Here is a 16,597-nt window from a genome sequence, read left to right as displayed (position 1 = left end):
CGGCCAGGTCTCTTCTAAGAATTCGAAGATACTAAGAAAAGGCAAACAGCAAAAGGGCTAACCTCAGCATCGCCACGATGTTGGTGGTAGCTTTCAGCTCTCTGATGTCTTCATCTCTCACAGGAGCACATATCTTTCCCATCGTGCTGATGACATAGTTGGCCAGCCCTTGGATATCAACAGCACTGTGCTTGGCCTGCTGCCTAATGAGGTCCATGTCCAAAACTTCACAGATCTGGCTGTGAAGCCTGTTCCCACCAGGAGTGAGAAAAGAGAGAAGAATCTGCACAGGGAAAGAAGAGTCAGCAGCCCTGTCACAGAGGAAGATGCTCTCCGCTCACACTGCATCGTCCTTAATGCCACAAGCAGTGCCTCTGCCTGGAAGAACATCAGAGACGTGCAGTGTCTCAACCTTGAGATGAAAGTTTAGTTGGCTGTGCGGAATGACTGATGTTTCAGGAGAACAAATGGCAAGGAAGCAAAACCCAGACGCTTCCAAGAGCCTTCAGTGAGGCTGCACAGCATGGCTCCAAAAACACTCAAGAGCAGATGACACCCCCACCTGACCCCCACGTAAAGTTCACAAAAAATACTTTGTGCACAAATACTACACAAGCCAGTGGTTAACTGAGTACTCTTAAGACGGCGGGATCCGAGCTCACATATACAGTAATGGCTGAGGAACAAAAGAGCTCTGAGCCTGACCTGACAGTTTCAAATCAAATCCTCCGGACCTGGTAAGTTAGAGCACTATGTAAATAATAATAATAATAATAATAATAATAATAATAATAATAATAATAATAATAATAATCCTGCAGTGCCTTCTAAAGACAAGCATCTGGTAAATGTCCCTGAAAAGAACCACCACTGGCTGGAGAGATGGCTCAGCAGTTAAAAGCACTGACTGCTCTTCCAGAGAGCCTGAGTTCAATTTCCAGCAACCACATGGTGGCTCACAACCATCTGTAATGGGATCCGATGCCCTCTTTTGGTGTATCTGAAGACAGCTGAAGTGTACTCATATAAATAAAAAATAAATAAATCTTTTTTTTAAAAGGATCACCATCATCTCATTTAGTTCTTATAATTTCCCTGTAAACATTCAAGGCATCAACATTTTTAGAGGGTGAGCCTATTACTAACCCAGGTCTAACTCTAAAGTCTTATTCTGTACTCAAAGTGTCAGGAGCCATAATGGGACAAGCTAATAACTAGCAGGTGGTCATCCTGAAAAGGCCTGCCTTGGATTATATAATCTGCGACAGGTGTGCTCTTATTCAGCAAGGCTGTAAAGGACTTATTTTTAGGAAAGATTCCTGCTATTAATATGCTTTTGCTATTATTATTATTATTATTAAACAGATATAACAATCACTAAGTAATAGCACACCCTTTGGGGCAGATCTCTGCAGATCCATGAAGATGTACTGTCTTGTAGTGATGCTATATAAACAAATAGATGACTTCTTAAGACTTGATGATCCTATAAGAATTCCTAAAATTATATTAATGATTATTAAGCTCTTTTATAACGTGACCACTATTAGGTCCTTTTCTGATAGTCAAAACTGTGATAAGAACTCTGCCAGTCTCCCAAGTGTCACCAGTTAATTGCTCTTAGTAACCAGACTTTCCAAGAGGTTGTAAAACAATTAACCAAAGGCCATTAAAAGGGAACTATAGGTGCTAAGACAGAAGGTAAAATATTACCTGGGTTTATCTAAACAAAACTTCACTAATAACTTAGTTATAGTTTTAAACCTTCAGTGAACCTGTGGAGCTAGACAGGTGATGGATGTTTAGCCAGATAATTACTCCTAATGGACATGCATGTAAACATTCTCTGTTGTAAACTTCTATTTCAATTTATGATTTGATTTTTGGTGTGAACTTGTGATGAACTTTGTAACATGTGATCATGTATTCTGAAAGATGTATACGTACTGAGGACAAAGAGATGAGAGGCAGAGAGAATAGAGAGATAGAATAGAATTTTTTCCTTTCCCCAGATAGAGCAGAAGTTTTCCCTTTCCCTGCTTAGGACCTTTCCACTTTTCCCCTTAGATAGCTTTCATAGTAAACTTTTAACAACTTAGTAACAAACGCTTTAACCACATCTCTAAGTGTCTTCTTCCTGAGACTTCAGACTAGCAGGGTGTAAGTTAGAGCCCAGCAGTTCCTGCTGAGACAGAACAAATCCTTTGTTATTTTTAGCTTGAGGTGCTAAGTGCCAGAAACTGCAGTTTCTGGCCTCAGAGGATCACAGAAGGCAGGTCAGCTACAGTAGCATAGGAGCTTAGACTTAGATAAGTAAACTTTTATTATACAGCAACCCTAAATATCTTGTAAGACAAAGTCTTACCACCCCCACGCTCTTCCCCCTCCGCTGCTTCAAAAAGAGGACAAGAAGATCATCCCCCCCACACCCCCAGGCTGGGGCTGGACCTTGGCATCCCCCCGCCCCCAAGCTGGGGCTGGACCCCGGCATCAAAGCACTGGCCTGAGCTCCGTCTGTTGCCTTTTTTCCCCCTAGATTCTACCTAACTAGAGAAAGTGTATGAAGGCATCTACTGGGAACTGACCACTCAGTCTTTTATGATGAGTGAGAAAACACTGCTACAGTGTACTTACACACACGTGCTGAAGCCCAATTCTGAGAGGTAATTATGTCATGAGAGCACAGGCATCATAAATGGGATTATGCCTTTTGGAAGAGACTGCAAAGGGCTCCTTGCCTGCTTCTGTCACGTGAGGATTCTCCTGTGAAATAGGCCCTCACGAGGCAGCAAATCTGCTGATGCCTTGGTCTCAGACATTCCAGTCTCTAAGACTGTGAGGAACTTGTACTGTTTATAAGCTACCCATTTCTGGTACCCATTTCATTGACCCCCAGTGAGTTAAGGCATTAATGGTATGAACATTAACTTGCCTCTCTGATTTCTTCAAACAGTTTGATGGCATATTCATACTGGGGAGGCTCAGCACTGAGATCTGCTTCCAAGACATCCCAGAAGGCCTGGTGAACGACACGCTTCACTTGACCAGCCAGGCTGCAGCAACAAAATGGACTCCTTTAAAATGAGCACTAGGAGACACATGTTCACAATCCATCTCTTAGAAAATGCATTTTTAAAACCCAGAACATATCTTATCCATAGGCCCATGATTAATCTTTTAGCATGTTTCCCTTGTTCAAAACGTGGGCATTGGTTCACACAGTAAAGAACACTGGGCTGGAGACATGGCTTAGTGGTTTCAAGCACTTGTATAATCATGAGGACCGGAAGCTAGATATCAGAACCTTCTTAACAAGGCAGGTGTTCTACACATGCCTGTAACTCATCTCCAAGGAATCAGATGCCCTCCTGTGACCTCAGTGCACACACATACTTATACATACACCTACAAACACACACACACACACACACACTCATAACACCCCCAACACTAAACATAAGTATTAAAGTACCCAATCTGCACCACATAAAAATACATTTTTTAATTTACAGATTTATGTTGTTTTCTCCCAAATATCTAAAATGTTTCCTTAGCATATTTTTCAATAACTTCAAAAACTTCTGTTCTAAGAAGATCCATCATTTAATAGATGGTATTCAATACAGCTCCATATTTTAGGGACAAGGGAACAGCATTGCTCTTTCTTCAATAACTGAAGTTTCATGGCAAGGGACAGAACAAGTTGGTCCAAGGACACGCACCTTTGGATGGCTGCCATATTCTATTCAGGAGTCCCATTTAAAGTCACCCAGGACTAAACTACTGAAACAGGAGACTTCCCGGGAAGAGCTCATGAGAAAGCATTGCCTTGTTCAATGTCTTAAGTCAGTACATTCTTACAGAACTGTTTAAATACATACACACAGGGCTGGGGCGGGGGGGAGTGCACACACTGGCTATGCCCGGGGAGGGGGTTGGCCACAGCATCATGTGAAGTCAGAGAACACTTCCCAGGAGTTGATTTTCTCCTTCCTTCCCCCATACCGGGGTCTCAAATGCATGTTAACTCAGGCTGTCTAGCATGACAGCAGGAACCTGAGACATCTCCCTGGTCCCAACAGAATGTACTGAGAGGACAACAAACTTAGAAAAACATGTATTTCCTGAACTATAACTACCAAGGAGCCTCTTTTGCTAGCAAGCAACACCTTTCTCAGGCATCCTCATAACCACTTGATGCCTGCCATTTAGTAAGTAGTCAATGGATGCCTACTGGGTGAGTTAGCAATCAGCAGCTGAGTGTATCTCCTAATACACAGCAGCTCTATGAGATGGAAATCAGCGCTCTGAGGAGCGAGTTAAAGGAGTCCCTGTAACCACACAGCAAATTCAACCTAGCCACTTTAAATATGCAAACTTATGCTAGTAGCTGAGGAGATTTCTATGAGGGAAATGGCCTTTCCAGTGCCTACCATTCTCCCAGACAATGACAAACACCTCTGGGCTCCTGACCTTAGAGGGCACACTTATCTGACTGGACTAGACCAAGAAGAATCAAGGCAAGCAATCTCATATCTCAATAAAAATAACCAGTGCTTGCGTTTATGTTTGTATAGAAACTGAAGTGTATGTTTTACTTTCTTGATTTCTCTGGAGAAGCATGTGAGGTTGGTGACAAGGGAGGGCAATCAATCAAATCATTTATAATCGTGCCTGCTATATGCCAGAAACCTAGTATCACCAGGTTTTCCCTAAAGACAAATCTAATAAAAATGTGTTGACTATACTTTCAAAAGTATAAATTCCAAGGTTGGGGAGATGGCTCCGAGGTTAAGAACACTAGCTGCTCTTCCAGAGGACCCAGGTTTGATTGCCAGCACCCACACGGAGGCTCTCAACTGTCTGAAACTCCAGTTCCAGGGGAGCCTTCATTCATTTCCACTTTGAGCAACAGGTACATATGTAGAACATGAACACACACACACACACACACACACACACAATATCCACATATATAAAACTAAAAAAGAGTATAATATTGTTAACAATAAGGGGTTGGTGGAGACTACATTGAGAAGGTAACTGTAGTCTAGGAAGTTCAGAGATGTCAAGACCATTTTTCTCAGGCAATGTCATATAAACTGGAGTTCTAAAGACGATGGATGAATGTTCCTAAAGAACTTTTTAATCAGCAAGTAGAAGACCTTGTAAGAGAGCTAAATAACATGTATGCCCTATGGATAGTGAACAAGAATTTCCAGGAACCATGATACACAGATACTGGAGTACACACACATACAGGGGAAGACAGACAGGAGTCCACACACACCAAGACAGAGAGAACCTGCAGCATCATTTACACACACCACAGGCTTCTAGGTTACCTGTTCTCTGGGAGGGCATTTTGCTTCAGCTGGAAGTTCTCATTTACAGCTATTTCATGAGCAAGAGTCATGTCTGATAATTTCTTTGCTGCAGCCATCATGTCATCAAACATTACACCCCGGGGAGGGCTTGTTGCTGAAAGAAAAATGACGCCAGCTAATGCAGCCATCCAAAGCTTCCCAGTGTCAAGTCAGGCTCATACTCGGGTGTCAAGTCATACTCAGGTGAATCTCAGAGTTGTGTAAGTCAGCAGACATACACTAAAAAGACCGGGCTTGGTAACAATTTCAAATATGTAAACAGTCCTTCTGTAGCTTCAGTCACCATATTTGATAATAAATTTTTAAATGTTCCTAAGACAAACTCTTAATATGTGCTGTCACAACTTCTCAATGTTTACTGATATGCGTTTATCTACATCAGAGTACTAAACAGTAGACTGATACATAAGGCTGGGTTCTTCCTAACTCTATAGGCAGTTTAATATAAAGCTGAAAATTCCATTCAACTTCTGCCATTTGTTATTTCATTTGACTTCATGTATACATATGCTAGCCCCTTATAGGCTCGCTCTGAGGTCATTAACACTATTTTATTTTTATTATTATTAGTTTTTTCCAAGACAGCATTTCTCTGCATATCCCTCCCTCGGTGTCCTGAAACTCACTGGCCTTGAACTCAGAGAGCCATCTGCTTCTGCCACCCAGGTGCTGACAGTAAAGGTGTGTGCCACCAGCACTGGGAAATTACATAAAGAATATACAAGGAACTCAATACACAATTAAAGCATAACAAAATGTATTTGAGAGGCTGGATTATCTACTCAGTAGAAAAATAGCAAAGAATGTGAGTTCTTTCTAGAAACCATTCTAAGTGATGTTCTAATTAATCAAGTTTACAAAACCACTGTTAGAAAAATCTCAGCTTCAGTTAGTTAAAAATCATGACCTCAAATAAAGGCACAGGCAGGCAACGCTTCGCTTGTTTGTTTTAGAGGAGGAAGTGCTTACAGGGAGGAGGATGAGAGAGGAAGCTGATGCTGGGGACTGGCAAATACTTCTTCGAATGCCTAGGTACCATGACCCCATTTATAAAGGAGCAAAACAAGACGAAAACTAACTGCCCAATGACAAATCAGCAAGCAAATGAATGATCTCTACTTCATGATATGGTGGGTGGTCATAAGGACAGTCTTTAGGAAATCGTCTAGCAGGAGTGTTTTGGTTACAATGCTAAGGCACACATCCAATGCGAAGGATGCAGGTCTGGCAAAGTGCCAGCAGCTGGCATGTCTGGGCGATACTGCAGGCTATCACTTCTTTTCTCTATACTCTAGGTTTTCCAAATTTTAAAGATGGAAACATAACCATTTAAATAAACACAACTGTTGAGGTGGGCATCTGATCTTATTGCACATCAGCTGCTTTTTCCTACCTTAGCTGTGCTAGTTTAAGATGTTATGTACTTTTTAAGACAAAATGTTGATTCAAAACTTTAAAAAAATAACAAACAAAAGGCATACCCAGGTCTAGTGGTTTATACCTACAACTGTAGCCCTCAAAGGGCTGAGGAGGAAACTGCCACAGATTCAAAACCAGCCTGGGCTAGAGTGAAATCCTGTGGAGAGGGAGGGCAAAAAAAAAAAAAAAAAAAAAAAAAAAAAAAAAAAAAAAAAAAAAAAAAAAAAAAAAAAAAAAAAAAAAAAAAACCCAAAAACTAAAAATCAAAGAAACAAAAAACACCTGCTTGATACATTTGTGTCCACAGACAAGAAAGAAAGAAAGAAAGAAAGAAAGAAAGAAAGAAAGAAAGAAAGAAAGAGGGAAAGAAAGAAAAGGCTTCTCTCCTAGTGCCAGCCACTCTGCTAGCTTTCTCCCAACCCACAGTGGAGTAATTCTCCCTGTGGGTTCATCTGGGGGGATTTGCACAACACTGTTTGAAATCAGCTGACATGCCCTCTTCAGATTATCACACTTCCTGCCCACCCTTCCGGCAAGGCAACTTTCCTTCCATGTGAAACAGGAAAGCCCAATTTGACTTCATCCTAACCTGCACAAGGTAATCTCAAGAAGGGGTGTTTCCACCATTTAGGAGACAAGACAGACAGGGCTAGGGGAGAGGGTTTTAGATTCATGCTCAAACCAAACATGTTAGAGACAAGGCTCAGAATAAAATGAGCAGATTACAAACTTATTCCTAAGAACACACCAAGACCACCACAGTGCCTCTGACATGCTACTCTGGTGCACCTAGCAAGGACGGGGAAGTATGTGGTTTGCTCACAGTGTTTCTGAGTTTTCAAAGCCACTTAACACAGTGCCAACACCCGGCCAGCCCCACCTTGCCCCCATTGCTTACAAGCAGGAGAGCTGGATTTGCTGGAGGAATTGCTGGTGAAGCTTTGCCTGGAACACTCATAGTCACTGAGGGAAGCCATGCTTTCGGAGAATCGAGAAGACTCAGAGTCACTCTGCAGGTCCTCGCTCACACACTGCTTCTCACCGTTGAAAGGCATCCTTTATCACCTTGAGGATGGATGGGGAGAGAGGAGGAGAGACGAGAGACAGAGAAAGATGAGAGAGACAGAGAGAGAGAGAGAGGAAAGTGGAGAGGAAGGAGAGAGATAGAGGAGAGAGACAGGGAGAGAACCTGCACAGACAAAGAGACCCTGAATCAACATTCTGGGGTACTTCCACCGGTTTCCAACATGCTTTTCCATCATGGTAATAATGCCCACAAGTGTGACAGTCTAGGGGGAAAATGTCCCCAACAGATTACCTCACTCTTCCTCCAGAACCCAGACTGCCTTCCACAAAAGGGGCACTGAGGCCATATCCAGGGGAAATGTGGAACAGCTCTAGGTGATGGTAGATCCTTCTGAAATGCACATAGTGCAGACAGGCTCTCCTGGATTGCTATGGCAAGGCTCTTGTGGGCTCCTCAGTCACACTCTTTTCTGTTCTGGAGAAGTCACTTAACCACACATGACTCCATAGGCAAAACTGGGCTCAAAGACTGAACTTCCACAGCTTCGTAAAGACTGAAGAGGATTAACTTCATCACAGCATCAAGTGTGGTTACTGTTCATACTGCTTTGTTTGAAATAAAAGTTCAGCTGGTGAGACAGCTCGCTGGGAAAGAGCACTTGCTGCCAAGCCAATGACTTGAATTCAATCCTGCTATCCCCATGATAGACGGAGATAACCAATTTCCAGAAACTGTCCTCTGACCTCCCCCAAGTGCTGGTGGGGACAGATCTGTACACACACACAGGACACATCTAAAGAATGAAAGTTTAAAAAAAATTAAGGACGTTCAAACTCAAACTCTTGGTGTGTCTGTGAGCCTGTCTGGTGAAGCAAAGGCTGATGAGACTGTGGGCCACCAAGTCCCGCCCCTTATTTTCGTATGAGCTGTCAAAGCATGAAGACTAAGACTTGTTTGGTTTGTACTTACGAAGCACAACCTGCTAAGTGCCTAGGACCATTGGGTTCTGAAATACACTCAGAGGGGCACTGGTCCCTGGACTCTAGAGTCAAGTGCTTTCTTCTCTGGGACATTACATAGCATCCCAAGGAAGGAGTCATGCCTGGCACAATCTAGAAAGATCATGGCACATGAATGCCAGGCCTGAGCCTGAGAGGACCAGGCAGGCTGTGAGGAAAGTGGCCCTGATATCTTTGCCGTCAGCTATCAGCTGATGGCAAAAGACAAATGTGCTCCAAGGAGAAGACATGTCCAACCCTGGACGGAGACTGAAGAATGAGAGCGCTCCCTGCAGTGAGGGATGCTGGAGACTGAAGAATGAGAGCGCTCCCTGCAGTGAGGGATGGTGGAGACTGAAGAATGAGAGCGCTGGGGTACTTTCACAAATGCCAGAGCAGAGAGAAACCTTCAGCAACGCATACTATGCCTGGGAGTGCCTCCATAATTTCTTTAGTGAATCTGCTAATATTTTCAGAGTACCTACTGTGTACCAGGCATGGGGAAAAGTAGCTGCACAAAATAGACATGACCCTATTCTCAAATCTGGTTACTTAAAACGGTGTGCACCAGATGTTAGAAGATTCAAGAAGCAGAAATAAGGTATTGCTGATAAGCACAAGGAAAAAAAAAAAGGAGGATCAGAACTAAAGGGTACCTACGGGGAGATCCAGACATCGTTCTAAGATACAGGGCAAAGTTGCATCTTCTGGGTGCTAATAGAAACTAGAGTAAACCTGAGGGTAGGGGTGGGAACAGTCCAAGGACATTTCCACATGGTCTCAACCAAAACTTTCTTTAGTCCTGACACTCACAGAGATACACCTTTGCGCAGGACAAAACCTGAATAAGCAGAGAACTGTTAACTGCTTCTGCAGACAGAAGGGCAAGGAATGGGGGCCTCTGCCACTTGGAAGCACTCACACTATCTTACAATCCCAAAGTCAACTCACTTCGAATTGCTGGCATTGCCTGAAAATGCTTCATTCCCCAGGAAGCCTCCCTCTACCCTCAGCTTACTCCTCTAGTAGGCCTGTAGCACCTCTCTCATCTCTTCCATCTCCACAGAAGGATTTGCACCAGACTAAGGACACGGTTCAGCAAGGATGAACATTTGCTGTGCCCAGCACAAGGACCTGAATTCAAGTCCCCAGAGTCAACGTTAAAACCCTGGTCACAAGTCAGGCAGTGGTGGCTCACGCCTTTAATCCCAGCACTTGGGAGGCAGAGGCAGGCGATTTCTGAGTTCGAGGCCAGCCTGGTTTACAGAGTGAGTTCCAGGACAGCCAGGGCTACACAGAGAAACCCTGTCTCGAAAAACAAACAAACAAACAAACAAAAAACCAAAAAAAAAAAAAAAACAAAAAAAAAAAAACAAAACAAAAAAAAAAAAAATGGCACAGCTGCATGTACCTGCAATTCCATGACTGTGGGGAGGGACTGAAAGATTTCTGGGGCTTGCTGGCCTCCAACCTAGCTCCAGGTATACTGGGAGACCCTGTGTCAAGAAACTAGGGCCTGATAAAGCAGACCTCCCAATATGGACATGTATGCTCACACCCACAAGAAGGCGTTTGCAGCCATTTTCTTCCAGTGACTATTTCTGAATCTCCTGAATAAGGCAGACACTGCCTTGTCTAGCATCAATACCAAGTTCACAGCAAGTACTCAGTGTCAGCTGAGTCACAGTCATTGAATCCCGTTTGGTACAGCTTCAATGGGAACATCTGTAAACTGACAGCCCTAGAGCAGAGACACTACCGTCTATGCCCAGCTTATCTGATTTAAATTCCAAATCCCCAGGCCTACTCATTCCTGAGCTGGCTCCTGTTCTTTCTAGACTGCAGAGGGCCTCACACCAACAGGCATTTCCAGGTAAAAGTGAGTAAAAGCATTCATCTACGGGGGTTTATGAAGCAGGTTAATAGTTGTAACTATGCATTTCTTTTTATATTCCAGTTAGTCAGCACATTTGGTAGGTTTCTTAATTACACAGAAAGGAAGCCAAGTGCAAAAGGCTTAAAAAATAAGTACTAGGTCAGGAGCTAGAGCCCAGAGTTTGAGGCCCAGTATGTCACCAGCTAACTGTGACTTCATGCACAGCTGCTTTCTGTAGCGGTGGGTGGCAGGGAAGTGGCTTAATTAGCCTTCCTTTCTGTCAGAAATTGCGAAGATGTTCCTCCAAGCAGGCAAGGGTTCCATGAGACATCATAAGGTATTCTGAGAAAGCATGCACATACAGTGAACATTTTTAACTGTGCAGGATTAAGTTTTGTGTCAACATGTCACTGGAGGTGGGATCTGAGGCATGAGGCTGTAACAGACAACTGAAAAGTGTCTCGCTGTTTAGATGCTCTTCAGCTGGCGAAGGCATCAGTGTCACAACCAGGACTGGCTGCATCCAAGCAGAAGCTTGTCTTTGAAGCAAGGCACTTGCTATTTTGTTAAGAAATTATCTATTTCTTTGATGGGTACACCAAGAATGTCTAACTAGTGGAGCTGGAGTGAGATTTCACTTACTGGAGGAAAGGATTGCTTGGGACAGTGACAACACAGAGACAACAGGACATGGGTGATTGATTATGTGCTTTCCTTTGTCAAATCACCTTGGGCATTAAACCAGGAAAACAACTGTTATCTCAAGATAACAAAATCATGTTTCCCTATAGAAAAACAAGGAATGCTATCGGTGGCCCTAGGACAGAGCTCATACACTCGTCTGACATATGAAACCCCAAAGCCAATGGCCTGTCCCAGTGTAAATGGTCTTCTGCAAGCACCTTCAACTTTCCTTAGTCTTGAATTCCCACATGAGTCATCTGGGGACAAATCAACTTGACTCAAAATGTATTGAGGGTAACTGGACTGCTTCAACTATTAGACTCTTAGACTGCTGATAACAGTTCTTTTAAAGAAGCACAGTGCCTTGCATACTGACACACGTGGATCCGCCGAGCTGGTCACCAAAGCAACATAGGTACATCAAGCGATTCTGCAGGAACACCACACTTCATCCAACCTGAGGGCTCACTGGTCAAACGTAAAGACAGAAGATGCCTCCAAGCATAGCTTCCATAATTACCACAGTGGGTCATTATTTAAAGAAACTGTACTATTTTGATGTATTATTCCATTCTTTTGTAACATACAGCATTGTGCCATTCCTTCCCAGGGCAATGACTGGAGTTCAGCAGGTAAAGATTTATTGTTGAATAAATACTGGATGAATAATGGAAGTTTACTGCTAACATTTTAGCCACAAGGAATGGATACAAGAATCTAAAAGAGCCAGTCAACTGTCTCACCACAGAGAGCACGGAGATTGGCTTTTAATTTCTTGTGATTCTTTAGTTTATATTTGACTTTACATCTTTATTTCCTTCCTACAGAAAACTCTTTTTATAAATGATCCTGCACTGGCTGAGGATTATAAAGATTCACTAGCTTTTGACTATAGTTGATAAGGTCGCTGTCCTCACCTGTTATTGTGGACATAAAATAGATGTGCAGCCTATAGCTTCCTGCCCATTGAGTCTTTTTTTTCTTTTAGCTTTTTTTTTCTTTCAAAAACAGAACTTGAACCAAATGTACCTCTAGGTTAAAGGTCTGATTTTTCTGGAATGGGGCAGTCTGGGTTCAAAGCTGTCTGCAGGTTGTTCAGCAACCCCAGCTTTGTGAGTTGTCATCCCTGCTGGGGTGGGTTTTGGTGATGCAGCTATCTTTGAGTCATCTCTGTTCCTGTAAGTAACCCCTCATCCATATGCTTTTAAGTACCATCAAACAACAACAACAACAACAACAACAAAAAACCAAAACAAAACAAACAAAACAAAAACAAAAAAACAAAAAAACAAAAAACAAAAAAACCTCATGGCTTACCAAGTTGGATTTTGATGGTCTCCACCATTTGGTCTGTTATGAGCTTCCTATTCTGGGATATTGTGTCTTCCCAAAAAAGTCTTGTCAAACAACAGATACAAACTATAAGTGTTGGCCATGTCCAGATGGTGTTAATTCTGCAGAATCTCACAGAATGCAAGATCTGTGAGATCATGGTAACCGTCACCTTAACTTCAAAGGATGTACTGAATGGCCTGGGAATCCAGACAGAAAATTGTAGAAGGCATAGTGCCACTACAAAGAGCCAATGCCCAGTGGAACTATCGAGTCAGGGCTAGAGCTCACTGGTTACAACTTCTCCACAAGAGAGCTGTCAGTGTAATCGTCTAGTCTGTGAAAGCATTAGCTGGGCCGCAGTGCACAGTTTTATACCAAGACCTTGGAAGCTCAAATCCTACCTTAGATGTAATGTTGTGGGGCTAGAGAGATGGCTTGTCAATTAGAAACACTTGCTGTTCTTGCAGAGGACCCAGAAACTTCATCCCCAGTTTGACAGAATTGGGAGATAAAGCCCAGTGAAAGGCTTAGGTCATGAGGGCTCCATACTCAAGACCCAATCAAGGCCAGCTACGGAAGAGTGTGAGGCCACAAGTTCATCTTTTGCTCTTATCCTAACTACCACCTTTCAGGTTCTGCACACAGCAGACTTTTGGACGATTGGCAGCCATGCCAACCATCCCACCTTGTCATGTAATGTCACAACTTCAAAGTACTCTTGTCTGAAGCCCCCATTTGCCTTATATAAATTAGCCACCCAGAATTCAGATCACTGCCTAGGACAGACAGGAACTCAGTGAATATCCTTACATGAACAAATTGGGTCCGAGTCTACTCAGAAAACAACTAGAGTTTTCAATCTGTTCTGCCCGTGTCCCACAGCTCATTAAGCAGGCACTTAGCATAGTAGTTTAACTGTCTATCTCTGCCTTCCCAGTAACTTTTAAAATGCATATAGTAAGAAAGTATTCCCTTCTCCACTCTCCAGTGCCTGTCAACACAATTCCAAGGCTAGCAAAGCCTCAAGTCCTAGGAGCTTAAAGAACACTGTACCACTGTATTCTTCTGACATGTATTGACACAAAAAGGTAGCAATTAGAACCAACAGTTATGGAGCATTTATCATGGTCTCAGTAATACACTCTGTAAGTGCTTCAGATCATTTATTTCCTCAAATCTGCAATATAACTGTGTTGGGTAGGTGTTGTTCTTGTTTACAAGAACCCAGGAATCAGAGAGATGGCATAACTCGCCCCGAAGGTTTACAGCAGAGCAAGGCTCATCTCAAAAGCCAGGCAGCAGGCTGGAGCCCTGAAGTCCATGCATGGTACAGTCAGGATGGCTGGAGGAAACCAGTGTGCTGCTAACTATTCTTTCCATTCTTCCTCTGCCAAATTGATCTGTCTATCATCACATGGACACTTGCACATGTGGGCCAGCTGTTCAAGCACTATACCGTGAAGGACATTGATGAAAGAGATCACTCAACAAAATGGCATCCGACCACCCATTATAGTGACCAAAGTCCTCTACTCCGTATGCTCTGCAAAATCCCTCCTCAAAACCCAGGTATTACCAAAAGGTCTAACTGCTTACAACTAGCAAGTCAAAAACATTTAGCAGTAAATTATTCAGGTTATCCAACAGGGCCCCAGGAAATAAGTCCACCAAGTTAAGACTAGGTTGTCAGGGGGGAAAAAAGAGATGACAAGAAGCATTTAGTGGGTACCCTCCTTCCAAGACTTTGCCGAAATCAGGCATAAGGCACCCATAGTGGGGGGGGGGTGTCAAAGACAAGACTGATCTCTGATGGAAAAAAATTGCAGATGCTAGACAATTTCCATTGTCTATCAAACACTGCTTCAGCACCAGCCTAGAGTAAAGCAAAAACCACAGCACGGAAAGAACAGTAGTGGGCCTCATCAAGTCACTGCCAGCAGAGAGCTAGACAAGAGCCAACAATCAGCCACTGTCTGTCATTACAGCATCGGGGAGGATTTCTAGGCACTTTTTATCCTGGAAAGCATTGTCCCCTTCCCCGACTCCCCATCCCTGCTGCCTAGTTTAACATCTCTGTGCTGCAGACTCCTCCTCCAGGGGCCCTTCAGCCCTGGGTCACTTCAAGTGGAGCAATGTATGAAATCCATGAGGGCAGAAAAAAAAGGCAGGGTAGTCAGGGTGGGGGTGGAGGTGGGGTGGGTGCTCCTAGCACAGGAACCAGTGTAAGAACTTGTTGGAACTATCAGTTAGAAGGTAGGGCAACTAAGATCTGAGAGCTGAACACCACCTAGTGCAGAGTGGCCCATTAGGGACAAGGACAAGTTGCCTGGTTTACCATTAAGGTACCAAGACAAGGAAGAAAGAGTATTTCACACTGGAACCTCTCAAGTGTTTCTACTCCTTTGCTTGTAATGGGAGTTTAACAAATGCTTCTTTGTTGACTGGATTTTTGTGTTTAAAACACATGATTTGGGCTTCTTGTGGTTGGGAGCAGACAGAACCTACAGCCCTATAAAGTGCTCTACCACAAAACTACATCCCCAGTCTAATAAACGCATTTTAGAAGAAAACATTGCGAAATCGCTCATTTAATGGAAGTTTTTCCTCTCTTACTAACGTAAACACATAACTGTGTCACCCACGTGCCACTGAATCTCGTTGCTATGCTTTGTGGCGCCACCCTGAGTGGAAAGCCATCCCTGAGAAGGCAAGGGTCTGACCCAGATGTGACCCGAGCTGGCCTCCTGGACAGTCAAGTCCAACGGAAGTCCCAGGAGTCCCGCCCGCTCGCCCACGTTCTCTGCTCGCCCCTCCCTCTAGCAGCACCACGTTTCCTGTCAAAACAAACGTTTGGGGGAGGGGACTGCCGGGACAGAACCCAGCTCTCGAGAAACCCGGCAACAAGACCCAAACACAGGCCACGGCCCGGTCAGGCCCCACCGGGGCTCAGTCCCACTCCTCCAGGGCCGAGGAATCGGGGACCCGGCGGCGCGGGGAGCCCAGAGCGTCTCACGCCCGAGAGCACAGTCGCTGGCACGCACCCAAAGGGATGTCATCACGGCCAAGCGGCCCCTGGCAGAGCCCGGGCCACCACCGCCACCGTGCCCCACTTCAGGCCTTGACTCGGAGGTCAAATGTCCCGACCTCGAAGGGCACAAGGAGCCCTCCCACTACCCTGAGGAGACTTGGTCCCCTCAGATCCCACGGCCCCTCTCCTGGGATGGGTACGCACCCCCGGATCCCGCGAAGAGGCTCGAGAAAGGCTTGGTGGCCGGGGTGGCAGGGCTGTGTATCCCCCCTCACCCAGTCTCACAGACACAGGGATACTCAACAGTCTGTCAACTCTGGAGCCCTCTGGCAGCCCCACGCTGTATTTAAAGGGACCAGAGGTACTCCTTGGGAGATACCATCTGGGAAGGAACTGGACGAGGACTATGGAGCCACGGCGTCAGAATCCAGGGCAGGGTTCTGGCAGAGATCCCTAAACTCTTGTGCAGTCTGTGTACAGAAACCATAGCTTTCCTCAGGCTTCTACCTAGAAGGCTGAAGAAGGCTCGAACTGAAAGCCATTTAGACACGAGAAGATGGGTTCCCCCATGCTCAGCGGTGGTACGGTCCAGCCTGCCAGGGGCGGGGAGTGGAGTGAACACTTAATTGGGGCAGCCTACGGTCCGGAGCACTTGGACTGCAGTAGGGCCTAAAGCTTTCGGGGGCGGGGCCTAAGTACAACGGGTGACGCCCCAAATCCTGTTTCTTTCAGTTTACCAGATGTGACCATAGGGACGAGCTCCAACCTAGCAGACAAACTTCTGGTGTCCGCTCGCGGCAATAATACAAAAACACTAGATGCCCACCTTCACTGGTCACACAC

At 44.5% G+C, this 16,597-nt stretch overlaps 1 protein-coding gene across 3 annotated transcripts in view; it reads right to left on the bottom strand.

The window, feature by feature from the left end:
* The window catches only part of Tcp11l2 (t-complex 11 like 2), a 37,383-nt gene extending 21,286 nt beyond the window's left edge, over positions 1 to 16,097 (bottom strand). Inside the window, exons 1-5 of one of the 3 annotated variants that reach the window (XM_076919776.1) lie at positions 15,959 to 16,097; positions 7,705 to 7,995; positions 5,346 to 5,481; positions 2,933 to 3,053; positions 63 to 283 (exon numbers count right to left, since the gene is read on the bottom strand). In XM_076919776.1, coding sequence (XP_076775891.1) covers positions 63 to 283; positions 2,933 to 3,053; positions 5,346 to 5,481; positions 7,705 to 7,861 — 635 coding nt within the window. In that variant the 5' untranslated portion in view covers positions 7,862 to 7,995; positions 15,959 to 16,097. Of the gene's footprint in view, positions 1 to 62; positions 284 to 2,932; positions 3,054 to 5,345; positions 5,482 to 7,704; positions 7,996 to 15,958 lie in introns of those variants that run through there. The other 2 variants (XM_076919778.1, XM_076919777.1) reach the window with 2 other exon arrangements.
* Between the last annotated feature and the right edge of the window lie 500 nt (positions 16,098 to 16,597).

This window comes from Arvicanthis niloticus, chromosome 22, assembly GCF_011762505.2.
Source record: "Arvicanthis niloticus isolate mArvNil1 chromosome 22, mArvNil1.pat.X, whole genome shotgun sequence".
In the NCBI taxonomy this organism is placed as follows: Eukaryota; Metazoa; Chordata; class Mammalia; order Rodentia; family Muridae; genus Arvicanthis; species Arvicanthis niloticus.
This window is presented reverse-complemented; position numbering and strand designations above follow the sequence as displayed.